The 18,197-nt window shown below is 45.4% G+C and overlaps 1 protein-coding gene across 11 annotated transcripts in view; it reads right to left on the bottom strand.

The window, feature by feature from the left end:
* The window catches only part of THRB (thyroid hormone receptor beta), a 392,088-nt gene that overhangs the window by 15,882 nt on the left and 358,009 nt on the right, over positions 1–18,197 (bottom strand). For all 11 annotated transcript variants that reach the window (XM_060298656.1, XM_060298657.2, XM_060298655.2 and 8 more), the window contains 3 exons: positions 15,725–15,825; positions 10,763–10,910; positions 7,559–7,764 (listed from right to left, as the gene is read on the bottom strand). In XM_060298656.1, the coding sequence (XP_060154639.1) occupies positions 7,559–7,764; positions 10,763–10,910; positions 15,725–15,825 (455 nt within the window). The remainder of the gene's footprint in view (positions 1–7,558; positions 7,765–10,762; positions 10,911–15,724; positions 15,826–18,197) is intronic.

Genomic DNA, 18,197 nt, shown 5'->3' on the forward strand with positions numbered 1-18,197 from the left:
CAGCAGGGTGGGAGGCGCGGGAAGCGGGGCAGAGAGGGCAGCGGGTACTGGCTCTGTGAGCCTGCTGAGCCGTCACCGCCGAATGGCTGGTGAGCGCACCGCTGGTGACAAGACCGTGGCCTGCCTCCTAGGTCCCCAGACTTTCCTGTGCATCAGAATGACCCCCCAGACTTTCCAATTTAGGTCTCTGTTAGAGAATCTGAGTTCCTAACAACTTCCCAGGGCACCAATGCTTCTGGTCTGAGACCACACTTTGAGAACCCACTGGGCTAGCACTGAGGAATCCCCTTCCCATTTTTCTTCCCCCATCTCCCCTGTTACTGCTCACGTCTAAGTTTTAGCACGAAGAAAAGCAAGGATGATTCTTCCACTCTCTTGCTGCCAGGGCACCAGGGTCAACAGGAACAGCCCAGGCCCTCCAAAGTGTGGTCAAGGTTGTGGGTACAGCCTGGGGAAGGAGTTTTAAATCTATTACATAACAAATGCTGGCAGCACTGACCTTTTTGGAATTCTTCTGTTTATTTTATTTCACTTTTTTATTGTTTGTTTTGGGGGCAGTGAGTGGATGGGAAAGAAAGCTGGTTTCCGTCTTGTTTCAGAATCAATGACGATATTCTGGGGCAACTGCTGGCATGGCAAAGCCTAGGAAGGCTACTGGTTCTCCGGGTGCAGACGGAATTGATGGAATAATCACATGTACAGCTTCTCTCACTCTCTCTGTCTCTGTCTTTCTCACATAGACTGAGCTAAGGGAAAAGGTACACAGAAAGTCTGGGCGCGATTCTGATACACAGTGAAGTTTGGTCACTGCTATTTCTGGCATCCTTCAGACCTCCTTGCTGGGCTTTCTAATCCCTGCCACCCCGAAATGCGGCCTGTCTCACCTGCGTGTCTACTGTACAGCTCTCTTATGAAGATCAACTGATAAAAGGAACATGGTCACACATTAAAAAGGTAGGGAGGTGTACACACACACACACACACATAGGGTGAACTTTTTAAGAAATAAAAATATTTTAATAACATAGCTTTGGCCTGGAATGGTCTTCAGTGGCTTACTATGGATGTTAATAATTTCCATTTAATCTGTGAGTCTGTGGGGCATTTGAATCACCGTCTGTGATACCTCTAAAGGCTTGAAAAATAGGAGGGAAATTATACAAGGAAATATGACAATTTTAACTAAAATCAAATGCCCAAATGTAACAACCTCACAAGCTTTCCTGTTGCTAGATATCAGAGTAGGAAAAAAATTTACTTTTAAGCCTTTGGGTATTTAATGGAAAATACAATTGCTAGAAGGAAAACCACATACAAAGTAGAAGCCTTCTATTACGTTATGAAGCTTTCTGTCCATAATAGGTCTTGGATACTAGAAAAAAACACAGAGGAGCTTGGTGTGGTGTCTGCTGGTTCCAGGAGATTCGAGCTCCAGCCAGGATGGTCGAGGCTGTTTGCAACGACCGTCTGGGGTGACCCTGGAGCTTTACTACCAACAGAGCAGAGTTCCTTCTCCCTGTCCTTCCCTCTTCCCCCACCCTCACCCCCCACGCTAATATGGATGCTTGTTTTTGAAAACTCATGTCAGTAAAAACTTAGAGGCTGAAAAAAGGAAATAGATGAATCGACCCAAGTTAACACATCAGGAATACAATTAAAGTTGAGCTTGTTTGTGACTTCCCTGAAGGTTTTTTACCCATAAGGACAACACACTATTTGCTAAAATATTTGGAAGATGTTAAAAATAGAGTACCAATATTTGGCACAATTGAATCTACTGGATCGCTTCTTACAGCTAGTAGCCTAGAGTGCACTCCCTGAACACGTGTGCTCACACACACACACGTGTGTTTATGCACATGAGATCAAACTCGGAGACTGAGGATAGGTGAGGCTTGCAGGCTCACCACTGGGGACTGTGGGGAAGCCTGGTTTTTGCCTCTGTGGATCAAAGTGCTTGAGCTGCTCAGAGGGGTGGGCAGGGCCCTAATGGGCCTCCGGAGCCTGCCCTGCCTACCTCTTCCCGTCTCTGCCACAACTTGCTTCACGCTTTTCCATCTCGGGGCGGCCTTCCTCCTGGACTTTTGCTTTCTTCAAAGTCCTCACTTCTGTCTCATCTCTGCCAATTCCAAATCCCACCCACTTCCAATTCTGTCTTCTCCTCGAAGCCCTCTCAGATGGCCTCAGTGGGAAATGATTCTACCTCATTTGAATACACCTGGTGGCCCATGTAACCACTCGTCTGGCATCTAGGCACTTACTACTATTACTTTTATCGTAGTTATGCAGGTACACATCTAAGATATGAACTTCTCAAGGTGGGGGGATACGCCTTGAGTATCGGTCTACTGTGTAGACGGCACTGGGCCAAATGGTGGAGGATTGAGGGACCGAATAAACCTGTGTTTATACACGCACTCAACCAGTGTTTCTTGAGCAACTACTATGGGGTCAGGCCTTGTTCGAGATGCTGAGGTGACAGCAATGAACAATGTATCCTCAAGGAGCCTTCATACAGCGAAGGAAGACAGACAATAAATGAAAAGAATACTGTCAGGTTGGAAGAATTTTAGTTTGTGATAAGACTGGAGATGACCTAATAATACACGGGGCTCAGGAGGTAGGGTGGTCAGCCAGGCCCCTTTGAGAAGTGATGTGTGAGCTTTAACTTGCAGAATGTCAAGAAGGCAGCCTTCCACAGATGCAGAGGACATTTTAGGCAGAGGGCAAACCCAGTGCAAAGTCCCAAGGTCAGAAAGGAGGCCTGTGTGGTTAGGCCCAGAGGTGGCATGAGATAAAGGATGGAGGGGCGGCAAGGGTCCCATCACGATGGGCCTTCAGGGCCATGGAGGGGAGATGGGCACATTTTAAATGCCGTGGGGCACCGCTGAAGGGCTTTAAACGGGAGCAGCATGACGAAATTTATGGTTCTATGTGGAGAAGGGATGTGGTTGCCGAGGAAGATGTGGGAGAACAGCAGCAGTGGTTTGGGCAGGAGATGAAGTGGGCTGGACCACGGGGGCAGCAGGAGAGATGGAGAAAAGTGGGACCTGGAGACATACCTAGGGAGCCCAGGGCAGGGGTTTCTGATGGGCTGGAGATGGGGTGAAGGTCAATAAGGAATCCAGCACGTATCCTCTGGGGCAGTGGAGGGGGGGGGGACCTATAGAAGGAGAGATTCAGGGGTGTGTGCAGGTGTGGGCTTCAACCCTAGCTCAGCACTAGAGGTGGCTGGTATGACACAAATCGAGACGAACTGGGGCTTTGTGCTTTGACTGTTGCATCAGAATTGTTCAAGGTGAGTAGGAAGTGCTACCAGTTGACCCCTTTGCAAGTGGCTGTCTCAGAGCTGAGGGCTTCTTGGCTGGGGTCTCTGGCACATGCAGCGGGGATGGGGCCAGACGGGACTCTTCTCTTCCTCTGAGTGATCACAGTGTGTCTCCCCGCACCTTTGTGATGGGGAACAAATGGTGATGAGAGGTCCCTGGGCCTTGGGCCTTTTCCTGGGGAAAGCAGGGACAGGATGGTACGGGTGGTGGTGCAGGGATGACGCACACTGTAACTCCGTAGGAGCTTGTTAACGACATGCCAAGCACTTCTATCTATTACTTTTACACCACTGATAAGGGCATAAAGGCAACCGAGACTTAGAGATGGGAAGCAACTTACCCAAAGTCACATAATTAAAAAGCAACAGAGGCAAGCAACAAACTCAGGCTGTCTGGTTCCAATTTCTATGCACATAACTACTAGACTACGCTGCCTTCTTCTGATGTAATTATAACCATTTTGGGTGACAGAAGCCTTCCTGGCTTGACTGCACTTGTTTTATGACCACACGTGGTCAAGTCACCCATCCTGCATCACCCTTCTGCTTATGCCCCTTTTCTGAGGCTGTTGTTGAGAATTTGTGTCATCAGACAGTAGTTCTGCCAGGGGAAAAGTGGGGCAGGCCCACCCTGGTTCTGCTGGTCACATTTGATACCTGGTGGAAAATCCACCCAAAGCCATACCTTTGCATGTGAACTAAGGGAGCAGAGTAATAAGGAGACAGGCTGGGACCTGGGACCCTTGGCTGCAGGGCTCGCACCCGGACAAACGTCTCCTCCCACAAGAAAATACAAAGAAACTATAAGGGACTAAAAATAACTGCGTACATGTGCAGTTGGGGCAAATAATGGACAAGACGAAACAAAAAGACCAAAAAAAAAACCCACCTGCCACTTCTGAAGAGCCGGGAGCAAAAGCACAGTACTGGGCATGCTCCTTGCACTCAGCACCACCAAGGGGTGGGCAGACCACCTAGGACATCCCTCTGGCCCCACCCCTGGCCCCGCCCCTCCCCTCCCCTCATATAAGGAACCAGCTCACCCCCCACTCCCCCCAGGGAGCTAGCAAGGGCAACTGCTACTTGTTCTCGCTCCCCCCTGCTGCAGCAGGGACCCCAATAAAGCCTTGCCTGAATTCCTTTTCTGGCCTCTGATCAATTTCTATTGATTAGGGAGTCCAAGAACTCTGGCGGGTAAAAACAACACAGTGTTCAACAGACAATACTGTCGCTGTACGGAGTTTACTCCAATCCAATGTCTTCCACATCTGGGAGCGCAGATGTGAGCTGCCTTGGTGGAGAGACTCTGCTTTCCCTTGTTCACCACCACCGGCCTCTTGCCCCCCTCTCAGTCCACATCTACTTTCCATCATCACTGCCACCACACAGGAATCGGCACTTCTGCACCATCAGAGATTGGAGTGGATTGGAGAATGACTTAAATGTTTTTGGAAGTAGTTTTAAAGAGTGGCTTTAGAATTACTGTGAAAATCTGCATGGCTTTTGCAAAAGTTCCTTACTTGCCAATGACTCATTTTCACAGGCGTATCGATTTGAAACCCCGGTCCAACCACCCGTCTCTGTTTATGACTTGAGTCCTGGTCTTCGGGTAAAAAACGATGAAGAAGCTCCTTTTGGGAAGTAAGTTACTTACCCATTCCAGATAAATGAATACTTCTAGCTTTTATGACAACGTATAATTTTTAATCCCTTATGACATTGCCACACTATTATTAACATAATAGCCCTCCTCAAATTCTTTTCCAGAACAAGATGGGCAATCATCACATAAAAATAAATGAAATAATATACATAGCAGTGTTGTAAGCAAAAAGAGTGGTATTGGCCACACAAGAAATGCAAATCTGAACGTGCAGAAGCCAGTTCAGGACATAGATACTATGTAGCAAAGCTGTCTTTAATGAAGGATTGTTTTTTTTGTTTCTTAGAGATTTTTTTGATGTGGACCATTTTTAAAGACTTTATTGAATTGGTTACAATATTGTTTCTGTTTTACGTTTTGGTGTTTTGGCCGGGGGGCATGTGGGATCTTAGCTCCCCGACCAGGGATTGAACCCACACCCCCTGCTTTGGAAGGTGAAGTCTTAACAACTGTACTACCAGGAAAGTCCCTAATGAAGGATTCTTAATGTCCTTGCGGGAATAATTCACCCCTCAAAAGCGTGAACTTTTTCTCCTGAGCATAAATAGTCAGAGTCACCCTGCTGCAGGGGATGTGCGTAAATGTGTCAAGTGGCTAAGACACAGGGCTCAGTTGTGCTGTTTCTGAGGATGGGCCCATGGAACTGGATGGTTTGTTACACAGATATTTACTGGGCTCTATTCTGGTTATCTACTGCTGTGTAACGAACCTCCCCAAAACGTAGTGGCTGAAAACAACAAATTTTCACTATCTCTCAGAGTTCTGGGGATTGATGGGCTCAGCTGGGTGGTTCTCACTTGGGGTCCCTCATGAAATGGCAGCAGAGGCTGGTGTCACCTGCAGGCTTTCTTACTCACATTTCTGGTGCCTGGGCTGGTTGGGAATCTCTCCAAATGGCTGGCTTGAGCTTCCTCACAGCATGGTGGTCTCAAGGTAGTTGGACTTTTTTTTACATGGCAGTTGGCTTCCCTCAGAGAGACCAGATGGCGTCCCTCTCCAACATAACCAGTGCGGAACTGCAAGCCTTCTTATAACTCAGCCTTAGAAGTCGCTCTGCCCAAATCCATTGCTTCAAGGAATCACAGCCCAGCCCAGCCTCAAGGGAAGAGAGGAATACATTCCACCTCTCCATGGGAGAGAATGGGCCGTGAAGACAGGGAGGAAAGAATTTATTGGCAGTCACCCTGGTGAAAAGATACCACACGTTTCAACCACGTTGCATAGTGTGGTGGTTAAGAGCATGGATCCTGGAGCTGGGCTGTGTCCATCACCACTGCTTACTAGCTGGGGGATTGAGGGTAAATCTCCTTAACTTCTTTGTCTCCGTTTGTAAAATGGAGATATTAACCACATCTGCCTACATAGGTTGGTTGACATAGGGAGTTAATATCTGGAAAGCACTTACACTGGTACCTGTCACTTGGCCAGGGCCATCCAAGTGTCTCCTAACTTAACTGTTAGTGGCTGCCATCCACAAAGTGTGTTAGAAGCTGCTCGTTAACAACAATGAAAGTAATTATTGGAGGGCAGGTGGATTATGGGTAAGCTTTTTCTTTCCAAAAATTTCCTTTACGGTTGTTGTTACACCGTTTTCATGAAACCAACCAAACCAAACCAGACCAAAAGCTAGCCCATTATAGTGGTGATGTTGAGGCGTGAAGACAATGACAGCCTATATCTCTTTGTTCAGATGAGGAGTGCCCTCACCTACCCGGGAGATACAAACAGACCCACAGAATATCCGATGCTGGGACTGAGTGAGGTCCTCATAAAGCTTCATGTCATAAACTAAGAGCTGGGTCGGTCTCCGAGACGGCCAAACACCAGCTGGTGGTGGGACGGGTGGTCCATCTGGGAACTGGGGACAACAGACGTGAGTTGGCCTTTGGGCCTGGCCCAGCCACTTTCTGGCATTGTGACCTTCGGGCGAGATACTGAAGGCTTGGTTTGTGTACCTACAAAACGGGGATAGTGATTCCAGCCTACCTACCCCAAAGCGTTGTGAAGTCCAAAGAAGAAATAGAAGGAAGGGCTTTCATGATGGTTAGTTTTTATAAAAACATCAAACATTGCTATTCCAAGGGTCTGGAAAGGCCTGTTTTTCTTTACACTCCCCTCCCCCATCCCTTCTCCCCATTCCCACTGTCCTCCTGGACGCGAGATAATCTATTTTAAACTCAACATTTTGACTTCTGTTGGCATAAAAATATGCTTGAGATATGAGTCACTTCATTCTAGGGGTGATTCTAAAGGGGATATTTTGGAGTGAGTTTAGGGGACTAGGTATGTGTATAAATGGGCATCTGAAGGAAGAAATAGGTATAAAAAGGGAAAGCTAGCAGGTAAAGAATTTTGCTAATTAGTTGATCCAGGGCTGCCCTTATAGCAAAAGCAAAGAGATAAGTGCATTAGAATTCAGTGACTCAGGCAGGAGAAGGTCAGACAGACCTGGGTTTATATCCCGCCTCTGCACTCTACTCCGGTCAATCAGATGCAGCATCCTGGATTCTGAGGACCAAACGGATCGCGCAGAGGTGGAAGTGGAAGAGGAAGGGGCGGGGCCTTACCAGGAACTTCCGCTTCTGCTTCCAGTGGCTGCCTTGGGCGTTGGTGGCCACGTGGGCCTCTGTGACGGTCTTGATGAGCTCCCACTCCTGGTCGGTGGGCTCGGGCTTGTGACCGATGGATCTCTGCAGCTCCTCCCGCCGCCTTTTCTCCCGGTTCTCCTCGATCAGCTTCCTCTTGGCCAGACGCTTGCTGTCGTCCAGGACCACTGGGGGCGGGGAGGGACACAGAACAGGCACTCCCCAGACACCTGGCAGACCCGCGGGGGCTCGGGTCGCTGCATAGCCCGCTCAGGGGGCCTGCGGGGGTCACCCTGGGTCACTTCTCCCTTGGCAGCAAAGTGCTATGGACGAGAGCCATCTTCCACCACTAGCTCCAGCACCAAACTCCGGATGCCTAGCCAGCTTTCTAGAACAAAGATGGGGGTGGGGTGGGGGGATGGGGCTGGACACTGGGCATCTCAGTCCCACAGAGGGGGGGCCCCTAGATAAGAATGACCCAGAGACAGGTAAAGCCCATCCTACCTATAGGTTCACAGGTGTGTCTGTCTAGCCAATCATCTGAATTCACTCTTAGGGTTTCTGTTCCTTCCCTCCGCCCCGCAAATGGCTCTTACTAAGAAGAACTGCAGGTTCAGAAAGTTCTTGAGCAGTAAACAGAGGCTGGCGATCCCTTCCTCAAAGGAAAAAGGAGTCTAACTCTTCATTCGTTTCCTGAAGGCTGACTGGAGTATGGCGGGGCCTAGCTCAGGCCTCACAGGCACTCACTTTGCATTTCTCTCTACCTGGTCAACGCTCAAAGGTGATTAAAGAGCCCAGGCTTTGGAATCTAGAAAGACTCGGGTTTGAATCCCTATATTACCACATTCTAGCTGTGTGACCTTTGGAAGGTTACTGAGGCTCTCTGAGCTTTCATTTCTTCCCATATAAAATCCGATCAAGGGACGTCCCTGGCAGTCTAGTGGTTAAGACTTCTCTTTCCAACGCAGAGGTTGCGGGTTCCATCCCTGGTTGGGGAGCTAAGATCCCACATGCCTCGCGGCCCAAAATCCAAAACGTAAAACAGAAGCAATATTGTAACAAATTCAATAAAGACTTTTAAAATGATCTACATCAAAAAAAATCTTTAAAAAAATCGGATCAATAATACCTACTTTGCAGGGTATCAGTGTGATAATGCACTATACATGCTCAGGAAGTACAGCCACGACTTTTATCATTTATGCAAAAGGGAAATAAGAAGAGCAGGTAACAAGAAACCTATATTTCTGTGGTTAATTTCCAAAACGAAACCATTTCACCAGACTCTCAGTAGCCCTCAGTGGCATGGAAAGACTCAGGTTTCGTACTGCAGAGTCATAGGGTTTTACCAATGGAGGGTCCTCAGCTCTTATCTAGTGCAACGCCCTCCTTCACAGAGGAGGAGGGAGATCATGACTTCCTTAAAGTCACACAGCAAGTTCATGGCAGAGGCAAGGCAAGACCCAGGACCCCTGACTGTGGTCCTACAATATCACTGTCCTAGGGCCATTTCTTGAGGAAGCCGCGACCTGGTAGGGAAAGAAAACAAAGCAAACGTAGCAGAGGAAGAGAACCAGAGGTGCCTGGCAAATCCACAGACAGAAGAATGAAACCCCAATCGTGGAGATGTGATTGGGTCATCAGAGTCAGGGGAGCACTTAGACATGTGGGCGGATGGGTGAGCCCTGTGAAGTCATCATGATTCACTCCTTAAGGGAGACAAGGAATGCGCCACACTCATAACCTCACTCCCCAAATGCTTCCCTGGTGCCAGGAATCGTGGCATTGGATGTGCGTTATCTAATTTATTCCTGAAAACCACCTGTGGGGCTGGCGATACCTTCGCACAAGGAAACCGGAAGTTAAGTCCGATGGGCACACAGCTAGTAAGTGGCAGGCCTGGACTCCAACAGCTTTTCTGATTATAAAACCTGAGCTCTTGTAATGCTTCACAAGCAAGCAAGGTGCACTCAAATTTCCACCCCGTGTAGATCAACACTGAGTTTTTAAACTTCATCAACATTCATCTCTTTAACTTCTTAATAAAACAGTGCAATGGACATTCAACAGGTCACTCATTTGCATAGAACCTTAGCAGGCATTTTGTTGGCAACCGCTAAAAGCCTTCCAAAGATCAAGACAAATAACTCAGCCAGAGGTGAAGGATTAAACCAGGGTTTCCAGCCTCATGCCCAGACACAACCCTCCTCTTTTTTTTTTTTTTAAAAAGATTCCTCTCTCTGTCGTCTTTAATGGGCAAACCGGGACGTTCCAGAGATTTTTTTTGTTGTCGTTCTAGCTGAGAGAACCCTGTTTGTCGCATAAATGCAGCTGTGACTATTTCCTCTTCACAAGGAAAAATCCTCATTGCATTCTTTTTTCTTTTCTTTCTTTTACTTTAAACTGAAAGTAGGACTCCTTCATTGATGTGCAAAAAAATTTATGCCAGTGGAAACCAGAAACCCTGATGCCTGGCAAAAGGGAGGCCACATGTTGTGAATGACACGATTCTCATTTCATAATTAGATTAATTAAAGTGACTGGTGTAAATCCCTTGCACAGTGTGGGGAGAAGAGACCCCAACGGCTAATCTCACCACCATATGCTGTGGCACTTTGAAAACTGGGTAGGATGACTTCAGCTTGGAATGTTTTTATGGCTAAAAATATAACAAAAAAACCAACTGCAGAATGAGTCATGCAGTAGCACTCAAGTTCACATTCTTTAGAAATTTCTGAACACGATGTTTTCTACCAGTGCCCTGACTCCAAAAATGTCCACAGAATAAATTCCTGTCTCTGCTTTTGTAAAAATATTAGTCCTTGTGCTTCTCACCACACGAATGTTGTGTGGAAAATTACACTTTATCGAGGTGGAAGGACAGACCCCTCATCTGTAACCTCTGTGCAGACAGAGCACTGCTGACTGTCCTGCAAGCATGATGGGGACAGTTTAACCTCTGTCTCTCACCCATCACCTGGATGCCTTCGGAGTCAGGAGTTGATGGGGAGGGTAGGATGGAAACCGCCCAGCATGGCTGGGAGTGAGGGTCCCTGAGAATGCTGCGTGCTCTCCCTCTGTACACATGCGTTCCTGCTTTCTCTCCTGCCTGGGTGATTTCCTTGGGCCAACCTTTTCCCCAGTCAACACTCCTTGAATATGAAGCAAAGGAAGAAGGTTACTTACAATCTGTTGCCATGCCAACGTAGATGCATTTTTTAAAGCGACATTCCTGGCACTGATTTCTTGTAACTTTGTCTATGACACATTTTCCTTCATATTTACAGGAATAGGATGGATGGAGATTTTTCTGAATGGTTCTTCTAAAGAAACCCTACATGAAAAAGAAAGACCCAGGACAACCACTTCATATTTTCGAGAAATAAGTGACTCCAGCATTTTGTATCTTCCTGACTGTGATGGACGGTTTTAGACCTTACCTCTGTACGGGCCTTTAGCTCGACCTATTCAAATATAGGGCAGTTGGCCCAAAGTGAATCTAAATAATTCTAAATCTGAGGGCGATGTCAGAGGCTACGGAGTCTCTTCTTATCTTTTTGGCATTTACTCAAGGCTGATGGGAAAGTCTCATGTTCGCGTTTATGTTTTCTAAACGATGAGTCATATAAATAAATTATTATTTCATGCCATAATTGTGTTGCTAAATGAAGCTCTGAAGAGGTTTGCTACACTTTATACTGGAGAAATAAGAGCTGGATACTTGTGATGCTTTATTAATTAATTAATTTAATCATTTAGGATTTAAAGGGATGCAGTAATTGCCTTTAGAGATTTGGTTTAATTCTGGTTTTCGACTCTTGAGATGGCCATGACCAGCTCAGATAGCCCTTGAAACAACAGTCCTTGGGGAGGAGAAAATTCCAAGTTCTTTACCAAATTTTTCCAGTAGCTCATGGCACTGGCGTTTTCCTTTCCTAGCACCCTTTTTCTCCAATATCTGTAGACATGCACCCTAAAGTTCAATGTTTCTTCTTCTCTCAAGGCATGGGAGAGGGCCACCTGAGAATACAATGCAGTTCCAGGCTTTGGTGACTTACATAACATCCTCAAGGCTGTGTCATATGAGAACCTTTCTGGACATGATACTCAAGTCTGGTAGGAATTTATAACTGCAGAAAGCATGTATTGTGAGGGGCGCACTGCAAAGTGCTGCAGACAAGTGCCAGGGCCTCTGTCTCTCCCACAACCTTCTGAGGTCAGTATTCTTAATATCTCCACTGTGGGGATTAAAAAGCTAAGCCTTAGACAGGTTAAATCACTTGCCCCAAATCACATGGCAAGTACATGCTGGAACTCGGCCTGGGGCCCAGGAGTTGGCTTACATGATATAGATTGAGTCCAATTTTACTGTATTATTTAAATGTTTTAGGTGAACATATTATAAACAGTCCCCTCTCACCCACCCCTCAAAATAACCACATCGTTTTATGGTTTAGTAGAATAGCAAGGCACAACAAATTTTGAAGGATGTTGTCCACTAAACCTTAAAGGGACCTCCAACTTTGTTGCATAAATTGGACGGAAATGCCAGTTCATCCAGGCTAACCCAAGTTGTAATTATCCCATTTAACTTGCCCTGGCTTTATGTACTTATACCACTTGCATATTCCTCACTCAGACACAGGAGCTCTTCCTTGTAATGAAAAGGTCCAAGGTAGGATTTTCTACTGGGCATAGCAGAATAAAATGGAAAACTGACAGCAGTAACTGAAACTCACGGACTTGGTTTCGGGGCACGTTTGCCAACCCCTGATATCACTGTTGCTCAGTTCCTAACAGAAGAACTGTCATATTGTATTTGCCTTTGCATCCTTAAACACTGAGCCCATTAGTTTGAATGACATCGATGAACTGTTCTAAGATTCCCTAAAGCACACACGGGGCAGCTGCTGACATGTGTTTCCCGGGTGTTCAAGGTGGGCGGTCCTGCCAAAGCTTGGATGTCAGGGCCTGCACAGAACGAAAAACAAGCTGTCCCCGCTCCTCTACCCCCTCCCCCTTCCTCCAATCCACCCTTCAAGGGTTACACTTGCTTGAAAGACAGAAAAAACTCAGAGATTCTAGCAAGGAGACATATGTCACAGACAGGGAGGAGGGGGAACTGTCTAGCACCCTCTTTCTGGAGGATGCAAAGCGACCTAAGTCCGGGGCCTCCAGCGAGCAGGCTGACTGCTGCTCTGAAGATGGGAAATCATTACTGTGGAGTTGGGAGACCTTTTCTCCCCCATCTGCTCACGCTGGCTTGTGTTCTGGGTGGCGGGAGCCTACTGGGGAGTAAGACAACAGGAAGGTGGGAACAGGTGATATACCAGATGCAGAGGTAACGTTCATTTCTCCAAAAAGGCTACTCTCAGCTTTTACAAGGAATGAATGAAATAACTTATACTTAGCTTATTTGGAAAAAATGTTGAGGTAGCAGGCTTTGCTATTCATAGTGCCATCTTTTCTGTGGCTTACCTTGCTGACTCTTCTCGGACACTTCATGGACCAAATCCCTTTTAAGATGTTGGCCTTCCCTAAGCTATGCTAAAAGCATATTTTCCCACATGAAGGGACCACTTTATGTGAGTAAATGTTAAAGATGGTAGGTCCCTTAATTTTAAAAAGGGACAAAAATTAATTTTGGGATGTGAACTTGGATAGAAAATACTTAACAGAATCCACTTATAAAAAGCTCTTTTTAGCTGTGAGCTGACGAAAGAGATGTCCCAGGGACTGAATAAGAACATATCTTTCATCGATGATTTGTGGGTAAGCGGAGGCTTTGCTTTATAAATCGACATCAGACTCGTTTCTCTGCACTTTGAGAAGAACTGGATCCGTTCCTTAGTGGTCCAAAATGATGCACTAATCAGTGCTTCAAGGAACTGTCACCCTCCTAGTTCAATATTCGGGCAACTGTTAAAAAAAAAGCTTAGAGTCTCTCTTTAAAAAGTGATTTACTCGGGGCAGTATCAACATTCTTTCTACAAAAGATGCATGAAAACTGGCCCATCACAACAGATGAAACATCTCCAAAAGATTTCCACTGTCTTCAGGGCAGAAACAGGCAAAAAAGATTCTCCCCCTACACACTACGGGTATGGGGTAGAAACACTTGCAAATTACAGGCTTGAGTAAACAAGATGTGAAGCACGACGTTTGTCATCTTTGGCCATTTTTCAAAACTGTGTTTCATGTGACCACCTCTTTTGTCTTTTTCCAAGACACTCTATCCTTGCATTAAATGATCTGTGTAACCGCCCTAGGAAGACTTTCTGATTTTATGATTGGGGCTATGCTGGGAACAGGATTCTGATCCGAGACAAAGGCACCAGGGCTGAGAAATCTAGCTTTCTGCTACATGATTGATTCTTTTAAGTAAACCTCAGTTGAATCAGGCCCCAAACATCCTGTGATCTTGGGAGAAGAGGGTAGTGGATTTCTTGATCATCATGAAGACATACGTGAGTCAGAGACACGTATTAATAGGTTAATAGGCTTGGTTCTCCTTTGTTTAAGTCAATCACTAATGATCATTAAGTCCTCTGTAAGGCACGTTTGGTCTCTAGAGTCACTTTGGGAGTTGAGTAATAAATGGAACTGTCATTAGAGTCTCCCCCAGAATTCAAAATTTGAGAGAATCTCAACGCTGCATAATCAGGTAGGTAAAAGCCTTATGAATTAGAAGAAAGACCCATTTGAATTAGGGAGCTTTTGGAATGAGAGAAAGTATCTAAACTCATGCAGTTTTATTACTTTCAAAGCAAGCCGATAGAATTGGGCTTTCAAGAGACAGTCTGCAAGTGTCCCAGTTAATAAACAGCTGCAACTTACTTGTAATTAATGCCATTAAACTCCTTAAGACATTATTTCCACAGATGTAATAGCAACCTTTAGCTCAGTCTTTGTTAAAAGGTGACAAGTTCTATATCAAAGGGGCCTGGATGAATGAGAACGTATTACATCACATTCCAAAATAAGTCTTGCCTTGAGGTCTTAAAAATGACCTCTTTTCAATGGATAGATCATCTCAACACATCAGTAGGCTACAAGTTTCCTCATTTCGTGCACAAAAAGTAGGGAGTTTGCATGGAAAATCTTCCACCAGGGAAATGAGACAGGTTAGTATGAAACCGACCTAACGTGTTGATTTTGGTGATTTAGGGTCAAAGGTTAGGAGAAAAGAGGGTAGTAGGAGGGAGGAAAGGAGAGGAGGGAGTGAGGTGGGTGGCGGAGGGGGAAAGACGGACTTGTTTTATAAACAATACGATTTTTGCTCTAGGGTTCATATCTTCTGATAATTTAGTTTAAAATACAGAAGGTAAATAAAACATTCAACAAAAAATTAAAGCCTTTCTCTGACCTACGACCTCCTTATAAAACATCAGCTGAACGCACTGGGTTCAGCTCTGTTTACCTTTACAGTGGACTTTATTTTCTAGGCTAGGCTGTCGGACCAAAACGTGTTTGCCAGAAACTCATCTTCACTGTGATAATGAAAATGTAAGTAGGCAAATTCAGGTTCACTTTCGGGAGGTAAACTGACTGTTGATCACTGGTGTCTTCTTGGCAAGTGTCTCCTGAAGATGGGTCTGGAGAGCGTGTAATTAGCTGATGGACGACCAGAATTTACTTACTGCAGGCTGTGCCACGAGCCAGTTTGGATCATTTCAGAATATAACTGAACCTAAGTAGCCTCAAAGATATTCCCTAATGGAACCCTTAAAAGTGAGCAAATTCTCTCAGATTGACACTGGCAACTAGCTTGTGGTTGGAGTGAACTCTGCCTCCTTAAACAGTGGAGATAAAACAGGAGGAGAAATGGTTATTTCATGGGATGATAGCATGTTATAAAATATCTATGCATTTTTAAACTCAAAGGGAGGCTTTTATTAATTTCTTTACATTTTATCAATTTTCTCCCTGTCTAAAACAGCAGACCTCACACTGTCACAAAACTTCATCTAGTTATTTTTGATTTGGGGAAAAAAAAATTCAGTTCTTGAATACGCCCCCCAAAATGAAGAGGATGAACACAGGCCGTGAATGTCGGGATTTGGCTCTAATAGGAACCTAAACTTCAGGTTGCATGCTGGAGGACTCCTGGAAGGGGCTGGATCGGGGCTCACTGGCCCCAGGGGTTACCTTGCAGCCTTCACACGTGATGCAGCGGTAGTGGTAGCCGGTGGCTTTGTCACCACACACGACACATAGCTCGTCCTTGTCTAAGTAACTGGGGATGTAGCCTGTGAAGAAGGAAAGAAGAAGCGTGTGAGAAAACAATATCATGTTAAAGACACACCATAGCCCGAAGGAGGAAGGTGGATGAGGAAGCATGGCTGACTTGTTCTGTACATTTTAATACAATTTTTGCTTTACAGTTTACATCTTGTGATCATTTAGTTTTAAATATACAAGGTAAGGAAAACATTGAACAAGAAAACATTTTAAAAAGTGACCTAATACACTTTCTCAGTATCTTATACTTCCCCAGGACCTCAGTTCACATTTACAGAGTTAACAGGCCCGGGATTTCGGAATGCCTTAGAAACAGGCGTGCTCACTCTTGCTGTGCAGGTGGGAACAGGCCCGGAGGCTCCTGCAGCCAATGGATGTGGCAGAGAGGCCTGGATTTTTTAAAAAATTTATTTATAAGTGGATTTATCATTTTTGTTATACATAACATTATGGGTAATTATTAAAAAGAAAATATAAGATCTTTCAAGAGCAACCTGTTCTTTGCTCCTGAAAGGATTTGTACCCGTTTTCACACCCCAATCACTAACTTAGATTACTGAACTGGGGAAACAGTTTCTTTTCTTCTTCCTAACACTGTAATACAATAGATTCCTGATTAGACCTGAGAATCACCCTGTTTAAAATTATTGAATCTTAGAATCAACTGTTTAAAAATACTGAATCTGAGAGACCAATCCCCTCAGAGAATCTTATTTCAGTGGCTTTAGGGTGTGGAAACATAGGTATTGAATTTCCTAAAAGCTCTCTGAGTGATTCTAATGTACATCTAGAATTGAGAATCCCTGGGCCTGGGCTTATATGGAGAGATCCAGAGAGGCTGGGATTTGAGACACCTGGGGTGCTCTGGATAACACAGCCTCTTTCAAAAGGCTTATTTCTGAACTTGTTCTTAGGGGACTTGATCTACTTTGGAACCAAGGCAGCACGCAATAAATTCAGAAAACTTTATAGCTGGAAAGGTCCTGGGAGAGCAGGTAGTGTTGAGGTGAACAGGCCTTCAGAGGTTTGGCCGTCCTCAGGCTCACACTAGAAATCAACAGCAGAGACTAAAATCCAGATCTCCTGACTTCCAGCCCTCCAGTATAAGTTATGTTGGTCTTTTTCTAAAAATAGACAGTTAACTTCAGGTAGAATGAATAAGGCCATCTAAAAAAAAGGATTCTGCAAACTTGTGATATTATGATAGCACAACCAGACAACACTGGCAGTTCCTCAAAAGGTTAAACACAAAGTGACATACAACCCAGCAATGCCACTCTGAGGTCTATGCCCAAGAGAAGTGAAAACATGTATCCGTACAAAAACTCATACATGAAGGTTCAACACAGCATTACTCATAAAATTCAAAATGTAGAAACAACTGAAATGTCCAGCAAGTCATGAATGGATAAACAAAATGTGGTATATCTGTACAATGGAGTATTATTATTCAGCCAGGAAAAGGAAAGAAGTACTGTTACATGGTACAACAAGGAGGAACCTTGAAAACATGCAGTGAAAGAAGCTAGATACTTCCATTTGTGTGAACTATCTAGAATAGGCATATTCCTAGAGACAGAAATTAGATTAGTGGTTGCCAAGGCCTGGAGGGAGGGGAGAATGGGGGATGATCACTAAAGGGTACGAAGTTTCTTTTCAAGGCAATGAAAATGTTCTGGAATTTCATAGTGCTGAAGGTTGTACAACTCTGCGAATATATTGAAAACCACTGAGTGAAAAACCATTGCTTCGAATGAACCTATTTTGTACACTTTAAATGTGTGAATTTTATAGTATGTGAAATATGTCCCCATAAAGCTCTGATTAAAAAAACAAAGAAACGAGGAGATAAAAGAGGACGGTTCCGTTCGATAAACATATATATGGGGGTGCTATGTGCCAGGCAACAACATGCCAAGGATCTAAAGATGACTAAGTCTTAATTCTTGGGGCAGCTCTCAGTGTTTTGGGGGAAACAGACAATAACAGATCCTCTGCATATAATGAGGTCAGTACTGGGACAGGGCAGTGTCCAAATCACAAGGGGGAAAGTCTCTGAGATGCCTTCCCGCCCACCCCCAGCCCGAGTCCAGGTTGGGTGCTTCCATTTCTCCTTGTGCTGCCCCAGTGGCAGCCCTTTTCTTTTTTTTTTTTCGTGGTACACGGGCCTCTGACTGTTGTGGCCTCTCGCGTTGCAGAGCACAGGCTCCGGACGCGCAGGCTCAGCGGCCATGGCTCACGGGCCCAGCCGCTCCGCGGCATGCGGGATCTTCCCGGACCGGGGCACGAACCCGCGTCCCCTGCATCGGCAGGCAGACTCTCAACCACTGCGCCACCAGGGAAGCCCAAGTCCAGAGTTTTTACATAAAAAATTACACGA

This window comes from Globicephala melas, chromosome 4 (genome assembly GCF_963455315.2).
Source record: "Globicephala melas chromosome 4, mGloMel1.2, whole genome shotgun sequence".
Taxonomy (NCBI): domain Eukaryota; kingdom Metazoa; phylum Chordata; class Mammalia; order Artiodactyla; family Delphinidae; genus Globicephala; species Globicephala melas.